Here is a 12,988-nt window from a genome sequence, read left to right as displayed (position 1 = left end):
GCAGTGAGAAGATTTGTGCATGCGCTCATCCGAAGCGCGCAAACCCACGCCTCAGAATGCGTGCAAATATTAAGCTTTCTCTGAAGTATTGTGTTTAAATGGACAAATTCACACAAAAATTATGTCAAAATTTGGGGGGGATTTTGTATAAGTACACAATGCTTAATCAAATATTTGAAGGATTAAATCCATATCTTTCTTTTGAGGCAAACACAATGTCAAGACCAATTGCAATCTGATGAACATATACACATGTTGAATGAAGCCAAGATGCAATCACATTATCTAGTTCTCTCAGTCCGACTTTACAAAAATCCAAAAAAAGCATTTCGGTAGCAAACTATTGTTTTGGTCAGACTGAAATCGAACTTTTAAAGCGCAATGTAAATGTATTGAACGTTGGCAAGACCTGACCCACACACACGCACATGTTGTACACACTCTTATCAAGTAGATTGTAGCTATTAGGCTGTAAACATAGTGCATTAAAGCTCTAATGCTTCGATTGATCCAGTGTCAATAGAGCTTGGATGTCCAAAGAATGAGGCAGTGTGTGTGTGTGTGTGTGCATGTGTGTGTCCACTTTTACAGGGTGAGGATGGTGCTACACTGTGTTTTTCCTGCGAGAGGTGTGGGGTGTCAGACAGTCTCTTGTCCCTGCACTTTTTGAATCAATAACCTCATTATTCTCTGTCAACTCAAATCCAACAGCTTCAAGCTACAAAAGTCAAAAGAAAGTCGCTTGTATTGACAGAGGAGGGTCCAGGTTTGGGATTCTCACTCAAAACCGTGTCCTGTCCTCCCCTGGCCTGGCCTGCTGTTAAAGATGGAGAGGCTGGTTTCAATGGTTATCCCTCACTTACACGCCACTGACAGAGATAAAAGGAGGGCTACAAAAAGAGTCAGACAGAGATTATCGTGAAACACACACACATACACACACACTTTTTTGGTATCTCCCACACCAATCTAAATCACAAACGCTTATGCACTTTATGAAACGCACACACATCTGTACCTGTAAGAAGATGTATTGGTCCTGCACCACGAGTGAGTTGGTGTCAATTCGGCCGCTGAATGGATACTGCCTACCCTCCTCTGAACACTTTTGTGCTCGGCAGGTAATATACTGCATTTCTGTGAGACACACACACAGATTTATCAACACAGGTTACGCTTGTGCACAAGAACGCCTTGATCTACACCAAACAAAAAACAGATGATCAATATCTCTCTCACTCTCGCTGGCACACCCACACCCACACAACAAACACAATCTAGAACTTACACACAAACTTCCCACACATCTCTATGTCTAGCCAAATTAATCAGTGCTCTCCATTATCAGTCTCTCTACTAGCTATCCATCCTCACTCAGAAGGGAGAGAAAGAGGGGGTGGGAGTAAAAGTACAGAGAAAGACAGAAGGGAGAAAGCAAAGACAGAAAGAAAATAAGAGCCCAACAAAGAAACAACAGATTAGGAATAACTTTTTTATTTGTTTCAGGTATTTCTGAACAAAATGAAGAGTAGGAGATATAATGTCTTTCATTTTAGTTTTTTTTTAATATATGTTTTCAGATCAATGTTAAGGACGGAGTTCTTTTTACATGACATTAATGGATACCGGGTTTAGAAGTTTCTTACTGATCTTTACAATGTTCATAAAGAACTTAAAAATCCATTTAAAATCTCTACTTGAACATCAATATTCTAATATCAACAAACACCATCCCTGACAACTTGAGGACTTAGGACATAGTTCACACAAAAATTAAAAAATTGTCATTTACTTCCCCTTATATTCCAGATCTGTTACTTGATCTCAAAAAATCTCTCAAATCAGTTGCACTTCCACTTTCCAACGCAGCATATCATGTTTGATTAAAAGACACTGATGTCAAGTATGTTTCAGAATGCAGTACGTCTTAATTGTTTTAATATTGAATATGCACCATGAACAAATAAAATTTGTGTGTATGTCACATGTATAGCCACTAGTCTATAGTGATTTTATTATCTAGCTTGTTGTAGGTTAATTCAGATTTTATTAAACTGTACAAATTGAAGTTGCAAATAAAAGAAAATATAATTTCAGTTTTTTTTGTGTATGTCAAATGTATAGCCACTAGTCTATGGTGATTTTATTGTATATGTAGAGGTTTGAAGAAGACAAATTTAAAGAATAACTTTTAAGAATAATTAACTTTGAATAAGCACTAAGTATAATGACTTTGGTTGACATTTTAGTCTGTTTCTCGTAGAAAGCTATTGCACAATTATCTGGACTACTTTTAAGGTGCCTTTGGCTATTTTTGGGCTTGATAGCATCTGTTTACGCTCTACTCTTACTGGTTAGAAAAGAATGTGTGATTATTGTTAAACATTTCTCAGTTTGATTTTTTGAACTAGCATGTGACTGATATAACAATGCAACTCAATGCATCTCAAATGTAAAGTTTAATTTAAACTAACAAAGTCCCTGTTTATTGTGCTGCATTTCTCATCACATTCTTATCACCAACTTGTCCAGTAGCCTACAATAAATTAGAAGACCCCTTGGTTTGTAATAACACTGAAAAAGAGCCTCTAAAGAATGCATGTTCTACATGGAAGCAGAATTAAAATGAATGGAAATTCAAAGAATTTAACTGTAATTTTAAACTAGGAAAACAAAGTTTGACTTGTTTAAAAGCCTTAAAGTTTAAAGCTTTATCATATTCAGTAAATTGGAGTGGAAGAACACTTCAATTCCCAGAATGCATTACCTGTGCTTAGGGTAGTTTCTAGCCCTTCATCAGTACTGGATCACAGATAATTTTTTTTTATTATTTTAAAATAAAATGGTATAAATTGTTTTTATCTGCTGTACAGAGTTGTTTACAAGCTGCACACACAATAAAGAGCTGCCACGTTATTGAAAAACAAAATTTGTTTTCTACCATTAATTGTTGGTAAATATCCAGCATTCTTTTTGTTTTCTGTCTTATGAAATATTTCATTATTGTTTCAGTGTGAGAAACCACTGCAGTACGTGAATGAACTGTCTGAATGAATCAAACTGAATCACAAACCGTTTCTGGGGCCTCATGTATAAAATTCTCCATAGATTTCATCCTAAAAGTGTACGTACGCACAAAAGCTAGATTTTGCGTACGCACAAAGGTTTTCAGATTTATAAAACCATGCCAGAACCTGCGCAAAAATCCCTTTATAAATCCCAGTCAGGGAAAGATTGTGCGTACGTGCATCTCCACCCTGTCTCCTCCCCGAAATCACCATATATGGAGCTTACAACGCCTCGTTTTACTATGCATAACCTCATCTGAATATCATTTCCATGCATATTCCCATCCACGTGACACCATGTTTAACGTCAAAAGTACAAGACATTAAGGAAATATGAGATACGGACTAAATGCCATTTGTGCCACATTAATTTTTATTGCCAAAATCATCCAGAATTTTTTAGAATATATCAAAATACGCATAAAAACAAAACTGTTTAGTTCTCAGATAAGCTCATTTTAGAATATACTTGACCTCATTCTTTTCCACTGGCCAAATAGTATTTCAATACAGTGATATGTTTCATAATGTTGTGGAGATGCCTTCATACGACATCAACACCTCTGTGCAGCTGCAGTTGTACAGTAGCTATTATTCAAACTGGACAATGGACCGTTCCAGCAGTGGAACGGTCCAGTGTCCGCCATAATATTAAAGTAAGTGTGCATCATTAATCATTGTTCTCACTAAAAAAAATTCTCATAACATGAGATCTGCAGTTTAGTTTAAATATGAATTATTATAGCGCTCCTCGCTGTCATTAAAACATTGCATGCCACAGGAAAAGTGATTAAGCGCTACAAATATGTCTAAATTCATATAGCCTCATTTTGTTTTAACTTCTGCGTAATGACTTTATGTAATTTCAGTGCTTATCTCCATTAATGAGAGTGGAATATTTAATGTAAATATGCATATCAAAATGAAAACAGAGTTTAAAATCCTTGTTTACTTCATTACTTTTCTCACTCCAGGAAAGTCGAGAGCATCCATAAGGTGTGCACATATTTACGCCAAGTTTATTTTTTATAAATACAGATATGTTCGTCTATGCCCATTTTGTGTGTACGCAACGTTTATACATGAGGCCCCTGGTCTTTTTGCAAACCCATTTGACTAATTAGATCAAAGGAGTTATTCATTGGCAAATCTGGCATCACTAGCTCTGATTCTAAACCGCTGATAAAAAACACACATGACATGAGGATTTATCAATAATATTTTACAGGGGCACAGTGGTATTTTACTGTAAAAAGGGTCTAGCAACACCCCTGCCTGTGTGAATGTCTTTGAAGTGCAGTTCACTAAATTCCTTTCCCTGTCATTCAGGGTGTGGCCAATTTGCAGCTCATGAATTGAAAAGGAGCCAGTTCTTCAATTCAGAATTTTGCCCAACTCTGATTCCACATGCCTGCTCTACTGTGAAGGCATGGACAGATAAGATAGCCTATTAAATAGAATGGACTGAAAGAACTAGTTCAAATCCTTCTTTTAGAAGAGGTTTGATTATTTCCGCCTGAAAACTAAAGAAGCTTTTGCCACCTTCTCCATTTCCCCGTGCTTCAAATTTAGTTTGGTGTAACCGCTGCATCACTCATAACACATTTAAATGTATTGCTGTTGTTAGACTGTCCGTAGCTTAGAGCCTGTTGTGTTGTGTCAGGCTCATATCAATAGAGTTTAATGCACAACACTGTCCCACAAGGATAAAACACAAGCTCAACAGTCTGTCAGAACGAAGCCAGAACCATTTACTATTGAATTTACAGTTGTCCACAATTCATCTGTTCATTTTTCACTGCGACACAGGAAAAAAAAAAAGCATAGGAGCATAGGCAATAGTGCTAGGAGGGGAGGAAGAGAGAAACTGAAAAAGGCAGAAGAAAGAAAGACAGGATTTGAGGGGCAAAAGAAGGAAAAGAAAGAGACTAACGTCCACTGTCAGTTCGAGCCTCTATGTGCACCAGGTCTGCCTCTTTATCCAGACCACTCAGCGCCCTGAAAATGAAAAAAGAAAAAGACAGAAAACAAAAAAGAACAGAAGAGAAGAAAACAATCAGGAAGGGCTCCAGTAGAGAGGAGATGAAGAAGGAAGGAAAGAGAAGGCGGTGCCAGCAGGGGATGGACGGATGAGTACGGTAATAGCATGAGAGTGATGGAAGAGGAGAGGGGAAGGATGGAGGGGTAGTGATGGACAGCATAATTCCACTGCTCCAGTAGGAGACAGTCTGTCTCCAGTGAATCCTTATTGTTGCTCTGATAGCAATTAATCACACACACACACAGACACAGCTCGCTCCCACAAACCATTCTCCATCACATATACACACTTTCATTTCTTACCTATTTTCACCTGTGACGCACATACACACTCGCCATCATATCCTCTTTCTGAGGTTTTTAATCATCTTAACATCTTGTCTTTTGTTATCCATATTTTCTTCTGAGACAGTTTGAACACAATCACAATCTGATATCTTACAATCCAAAATTAAACCTTTCAGTAAAAATCTGATATTCCACCTCTACAGGTTTGATATTAAATCCTATTTACAGTCTCAATCTCAATCTGAATTTGAACATCTCTCTTATTGCATGTCTGATATTAAACCCCTTCTTCTAAACGTGTCTATCAGTTCCAGTGTGACATTAAAACCTCTTAAAAGGTTGTTTTCTTAAGATTACAATGAAATTTTCTTGTCATTTCAGCATAAACGTTTTCATGTGATCTTGATTTGGAAACAGCATGCTGCTCAGCATTTCAATGGTCAGCTGCAAACTGCAGAAGTCCAGGTCCCTCGAGTTGGCAGGCTCAATCTCAAGAGTCAGACTGTGATTTGGAAGTGGTCCATCACTGACAGACATTGAGATATATCAGCTGGAGTGGGTTCCTGATGAAAGTAAAACCAATTTGCTAATCTACGACGCAACATTTGTATATGTTCACTACCATTTAAAAAAATAGAGATTATTATGATTTAAGACATTTAAAGTAAATAAAATATATTATAAAATGTATAATTTACTTGAACCTGAAATGTCAAAAATGTTTTAGTATATGTAGAAATTGACATTAATCGAGATTTATAAATTGTGTAAATGTATTGTTCATTGTTAGTTCATGATACCTAATGCATTAACAAATCAAACCTTATTGAAAGTTTTACCAAACTAATACTACATTTAAACGCCTTCAATAATCTCAGTCAGAGTCCCAGTCTAAGATTAAAGCACTTCTCAAAATCTCAGTCTGAAAATAAATCTTTCTTTCAATTATCTGTCTGAGGTTCAACATCTCTCTCAATCCCATTCAGACTTTAAACTCAGACTTGGATAATTGAAAGGGGAGGTTAAACATTCCTCTCAAACCCAGTCTGATGCCGAGACCTGTTATATTCTGAGGTTAAACTTTTCCATTTTCCCTTTCTGTAGTCACCAAACCTGACACAGCAGGGCTTCAGTGACACAAACACAATCAGAACACTATATGTGTGTGTGTGTGTGTGTGTGTGTGTGTGTGTGCGTATCGCAGTACAAAGCAGCAAAGAAAAGATATATATATATTTTTGAAAGGATGTAGAGAAATGTGTGCGTGCATTGGGACGTTAAACCCAGCGGTGAAGACGTGTTGTTGGTTGTCTCCACAGCTCATCGAGCTTGTGACAGGCAACCAGTTATTTTGACTACACCTCACACAAACACAGAAAACTCACACTGATGGGATTAAAATATAAAGCCTGATCAAAATTCCAACCATAAGCTAATATGAAGCACAGGGGAGAGAGATGTGACATGACAGTGAGATAGATGGAGGTAGATAGAGAAAGAGAGAAGGGAAAGAGACATACAAAGTGTGTGTATGTAAGTTTATCAGTGTCAGTGTTTTGGATGTAGAGAGTGGGTTTAATATTGGATTAATTTTCAGTCTGTGATAGTGTGTGCGCGCATGCAGGTATATTCTTGCAGTCAGATTAATTTTCAGTGTGAAATTGCACTGTAGGCGTGATATATGAGATTGATGATCAGTAAAAAAATTACTCCATCTGTGTGTGTGTGTCGTACCAGTAGAATCGCCCCGGAGTTACTCTCTCATGAACAAGAATCCACTTTTTACCAAAGTCCACCGAGCTATAAAGCTGCAGCCAAAAGAAAAATAGACACATTCACTGTAAGATCCCTAACTGCAGCCAACAAAGGTAATTACCTTTCTCACACTTAATTATCCACATTATCTGCTTTTAATTGTTCAGTAGAAGTAGAACCTCTTGAGGCTGTGCAAGTGTGTGTGTGTGTGTGTGTGTGTGTGTACCCTCTGATCATGGCTATAGGCCAGTATCCAATTCTCCTGAGTTGGGTGAAACAGAAGACTCATGATATAGAAGTTAATATTGAACTTTTGAAAAGTGGCTCCTTCATCAGAACTGATAAGTAAACTACTCTCCACCTCCGGATCAGATAAAATCAGGATCTGAGGAAGAGGAAGAATTATATTAGCTTGATATTTTCTATCTGACAGTTTTATACATCTGTATCTCTGATGCATTTGAACACACTCACCTTCCTCTTATTGGTCGAACAGACGTACAGATAGCTCAGCATCGTTCTGATCATCACTTTATCTGTCAGCTTCTCGTATGTTGTCCCAAAATCTACTGACCTACAAATACATAATTTATCTGTTCATTTATTTTAAATATGGAAACACTTTACATTTGTTAAAATTAGTTAACTGCATTAGTTAACATGAACTAACAAAGAAAAAATATTTCTAAATCATTTATTAACCTTAGTTAATGTTAATTTCAACGTTTATTAACACATTTTTAAAAGTCGTATCTGTTAATATTATTTAATGGAACTTAGCTAACATGAACCAACAATGAACAGCTGTATTTGTATTAAATGAAGTTTGCAAAGATGAATAAATACTGTAACAAATGTATTGCTTATTATTATTTAATGGGATAGTTCAACCAAAAATGTCGTTCCAAACCCGTAAGACCTTCTTTCATCTTCAGAACACAAATTAAGATATTTTGGATGAAATTTGAGAGCTTTCTGACCCTGCATAGACATTATTTTTGTTTTCTTTGCACACAAAAAGTATTCTCATAGCTTCATAACAATATGGTTGAACCACTGATGTCACAAGGAGTTTTTTAACGATGTCCTTACTACCTTTCTGGGCTTTTAATGTGTCAGTTGCATTACTATCCATGGAGGGTCAGAAAACTCTTGAATTTAATAAAAAAAAAATCTTAATTCTTTGTTCCGAAGATGAGCGAAAATCTTACGGGTTTGAAACGTCATGAGGGTGAGTAATCTACTGTATATGTTTTATGTAATAAAAGTAATCTTCTTGTAAAGTATTAATCACATTAACAAATTCAACTTTTGATGTTTATAATAATATTTTTTAAATGCAAATGTTTAAAATAACTTTAAATTAATAAATGTTTCAGAAGTATTTTTCTTTGCTAGTTAATTTTAATTAATATAGTTAACAAGTAATGGAACCTTATTAGTTTTAAATTAAAATCCAATTCATATAATAACTTGAATACACCTCTTCTGTGGTAAACTATAAAAATCCAAAACTATGACATTTATAGGTTAGTTATTCATGTTTAAAAGAAAATGTAATATATATGTATATATACACCAAAAAATGAGTACACTGTACACTGACACAAGAAACATACTACTGCTACTTGATGATTGCACTGCATGAGTCATTAAACTGAAACTTTTCTTAAATGGCGTAGAAGTTTTCAAAACAATATGAAAGCAATATAAAGAGTATTTCTAGGCAACTGAAACATATCTTTAGATTTTCCTTACTTTTAAGATGTTTCCTTTTCTTTACTGTAGATACTCGTGTGTCATTGACCCACACAGACATTTGATTTCAAACAAAGCAAAGTGAAAACACAAAAGAAGAGCTAAGGATTTTTTTAAGCCATTCAGCTTGTCCTAACCGGGCGTGACACAAGACGTTTTCTGAATCATGTGATTTTTATGTCCTCACTGAAAGGGCAAAAGCGACAAAAGAGCCTTTAAGAACTTGAATATACAGCTGTGTGGATCAGGATTTTGGACCAGTTCGATTTCACAAACTGCTACCCAGAAGGACAGAAACCAAACAACCAAAATGTCTTGTTGCGTGTCCCTTGTTGCCATCACAGCTGGTTAGTACAAAATCTCAAAATAACATGGACATGTGGACACAGTCTTTTGCCTTTTTATTAGACAGGCACAATAAAAGGTGACAGGAAACATCATGGGCCATGTTAGAACCTGCATCCCCCACGCGAGCTCTATAACTCGACGTGTCAGGAGCACGGTGCGCCACATCTGCAGCGAAGCTGAGATTTTCAGAAGTCATTGGCGTAATTAACTGAAGCTGTTATGTATGCGCACGTCTCCGTTCCATCGGAACTCATTAACACCGTCTCTTCTCCAGCAGGTACGACAGCAGACAGGAGAGTCTGCCGAACTCTTACAAGTATAATAACGCTAATGGTTTTAGGCCAGACAGTTGCTGGAGAAGCACACGTGTATGTGTCGTCTGAAGCATTATCTCCTCGAGTGCTCATCTCTGAATGCACTGAGAGTGCTCATACTCTGACACTTTTACCATCGGATACAATTACACGGCCGTTCAGAGCTGTTGAGGTTATTTGGGTTGTGTAAGCTGTAGCGGCACAGGTGAAGAGGAAGATGGTTCTCTGAGTGCCCTCGAACGGTGCTTGAGTTCCTGCCCTAAAAAGCTCCTCTGACGTTTCTGGTCCTGTCAAGCTTATCTGCACTGTACTCAAGAGGACATTACTCCTCCTCTCAGGACAAATACGCCTGGGTACGTGTGTGTGATTTAACAATCGCATGGGCAGGCTGGATACTTTTTAGAGCGTGTATCTTTATTTTAAAACACAGGAGAGTGTGATTAACTAGCTCCTCTGAATGAGCCGTGATTTGTCTTCATATTTTTTTTTCTCCTTTTATGCCGCCAACAGCAACATTCATTAATCATTCATACTGTTATTACCGACATAATTTACTACAGCCTGCAAGCTGAGCTTTAACATTCACCTCTTTTAATAACACGATGCCACATCCCTCCCCCCGCTACTGTCACTCTCTCTCTCTCTCTCTCTCTATTCCATTCGCTCTCTCTTTGTTCCTCCTCCTCTCCCATTCCTCCACTTTCCTTTTCCTCATTTCCTGTTTATGCCATTTCTGTTTGTGGAAGTTTGATAATGGCTTTCTGTTTTTTCTCTCTGTAAACTCCCCAGCTCACCTCCCTCTCTGAGTGACACACCAGGAGAGGAAATCTCATCAGGGCTTGCAGCCAAAAAGAAATTAAACAAAGCCTTCCTTCAAGGTGATTGCAGTGTGTATGTGTGTGCGAGCGCGAGCATTTGTGTCTATGCGCACGTTTGCAGTGATGGCATGTTGATAAAGGATGATGTCATATTACATATCTCCCAAAACATATCAAGTAGGCCGTGTAATTGTTGCAACATTGTTTTCATTATTCTTTTAATTAAAACGAACAAAAGTCCATCCAACTATCAGCTGTACTGATGATGATGATCATGTTGCGCTTGTGGCTACAATTACTCTTTAGTTCAATTCCATTTACATCCAGTTGTTATTTATAGAGTTTATGTGTAAATCACAATTTTAATAAATGGAAAAATCAAGCACATAACTATAATAAATAGAGTAATTAAATTTAAGGTGCAGAGAGGTGGTTATGTTGTATTATTAGGCTGATTTAAATAAAGCACTAATCATTTTAGTTTAAAATATTATTAATATTTAAATTAAATTAAGGACAAAAAATTGTCAATTCAACATCTTTGAAGCCCCAATTCCATTGCAGGTCTGAACAGTACAGAAGCATAAAAGTAAAGGGGCTATACTAGTTCAGACAGAACCAGTTAGCCATTCAAAAATTGAGGGTCTAGGGTTTTTAAATTTAATTAAAGGTACTTTAATCACAGTGAACTGTAGATTTCACTGGGAGACATTTTAATGGATAAAATAGTTTGGAAATGCTCAAGTGAGAAACGCCCCTGTTGAGAGGGGAATTTTTAAACAGACCCTTTCAGACAGCCAGAGAGAAATGCACCGCAGCAGTCTAATCGGAAACTTAAAAAAGCATACTAAAGTACGACGAGCTTCTCAGCAACTTGTAAAAAGCCAGAAAAATTGTTTTGTGAATAGTGAGGGTTTATAAATGAGTAAATGATTGTTCTCTGTGATGTGAAGTCGAAATTAATGGGGGAAAATTTTCAAAAAGTGAGGTGACAGAATGTATAGTCAGTGCTTTCTTTCTTTATGTACAAGCCTGGCTTACACAGCTACCTTGCAATTCTTTTCTTTCCATTGTCTACGCACTATGAGAGAGAGAGAGACAGAGAGAGAGTCGGGTCATGGTACAGAGCGTCCCAGGAGAAGACAGGGATTAAGTACTTCACCCAGGGGCATATCAGCAATGGTCAGTGAAAGTGCTTCCGAGCAGAATTTCATCCCAGATCTTTGCCATTCATATAGGCTGCTGTACTTGCCACTAACGCACTTGTGGCCAATGTACGAATGTGTGTTGATTTGTAATGGGCTGGAAGCGAAATACTAATACCACAGCATTATCAGATCATTTCATTCAGGCTGGTTCAGCAATGCTTCAGCAGTTAGAAGGTTCACACCAGTTACTATTGAAAGAATGCAAGCTTTATGTCCCTGCCCTTTTCCTAGCACTGTTACAAAATGGTCCCTGTGCTCTCACTATAAAATACTAAGTAAAACATATCGAGTCTGTAACACACACCCATGAGGAATGGCAAACTTTACATACAGAAGGCGTACAACAGATGATTATTTATTTACATTAATTTATGAGCTGCCCCTTGTGAAAAAGAAGTGAGCTTACTTCTACTGAACGTGCACTATAGTGTGCTTCAAATCTTAAAAGTATAAAACAGTTTCTTACTACACTTTTGTACATTTTTAAAAAGTGCACTATAATAATAATGTAAAATTAAATGTTTTAAAGTAAATTTTAATAATTGTTTAAATAGCCATTTGTCATACTTTAAAGAAGTTAATTACACTTCATGTGTTGACTAACATACTAAAGCACATGTAAAGGACTTTGATTATAATTATATACATTTTTATTGTATTATAATTGTAATATAATTAAATTGGTTAAAACTGTAGATGCCTTATTAGATATTACATTTAAGTTAAAAGTTAATAAAAATTTATAAATTAATATATCCAAATTATACCAAAGTTAATAAATTACATACTAAATTGCAACTTCATCATTACAAATGTGTAATTACAAATACATGACAATACATGCTAAACAAGTTTCAATAGAAATGGCATAAATGTATATTTTAGCTTACCATAAATGTGTCATTACTTTCAGCAGTAGACTTTAACCATATTTTGAAAACAATAGGAGGAATTATGAAATTTCATATAAAGATATATTTAAACTACCTTTTAAAAAGCACTTTAATTTAAACTAATTGCTACGGTGGCCGAGAGAGCTCAATGCGCTGCAACACATGCAAATAGAAAAAGCACCAGCAAATTAAGAAAACATCTTCATCAGTTTGACAGCACATGTGCTGCAAATACTTGCAACACAATCAAATACAAAAACACGCTGCAAATGCTCACAACACAAACAAATAAAGAAACGCGCTGCAAATGCTCACAACACAACCAAATAAAGAAACACGCTGCAAAAACAGAAACGCGCCGCAAATGCTCACAACACAACCAAAAAAAGAAACGCGCTGCAAAAACAGAAACGCGCCGCAAATGCTCACAACACAACCAAATAAAGAAACACGCTGCAAAAACAGAAACGCGCCGCAAATGCTCACAACACAACCAAA

At 36.5% G+C, this 12,988-nt stretch overlaps 1 protein-coding gene across 1 annotated transcript in view; it reads right to left on the bottom strand.

Annotated features, from left to right (window-relative positions):
* LOC107668617 (VPS10 domain-containing receptor SorCS3-like) overlaps nt 1-12,988 on the bottom strand; it is a 60,354-nt gene that overhangs the window by 28,910 nt on the left and 18,456 nt on the right. Inside the window, exons 3-7 of the mRNA XM_016460560.1 lie at nt 7,626-7,725; nt 7,378-7,536; nt 7,131-7,204; nt 5,002-5,066; nt 1,019-1,137 (exon numbers count right to left, since the gene is read on the bottom strand). Of these exons, the coding sequence (XP_016316046.1) occupies nt 1,019-1,137; nt 5,002-5,066; nt 7,131-7,204; nt 7,378-7,536; nt 7,626-7,725 (517 nt within the window). The remainder of the gene's footprint in view (nt 1-1,018; nt 1,138-5,001; nt 5,067-7,130; nt 7,205-7,377; nt 7,537-7,625; nt 7,726-12,988) is intronic.

This window comes from Sinocyclocheilus anshuiensis, unplaced genomic scaffold (genome assembly GCF_001515605.1).
Source record: "Sinocyclocheilus anshuiensis isolate Anshui unplaced genomic scaffold, SAMN03320099.WGS_v1.1 scaffold2047, whole genome shotgun sequence".
In the NCBI taxonomy this organism is placed as follows: Eukaryota; Metazoa; Chordata; class Actinopteri; order Cypriniformes; family Cyprinidae; genus Sinocyclocheilus; species Sinocyclocheilus anshuiensis.
This window is presented reverse-complemented; position numbering and strand designations above follow the sequence as displayed.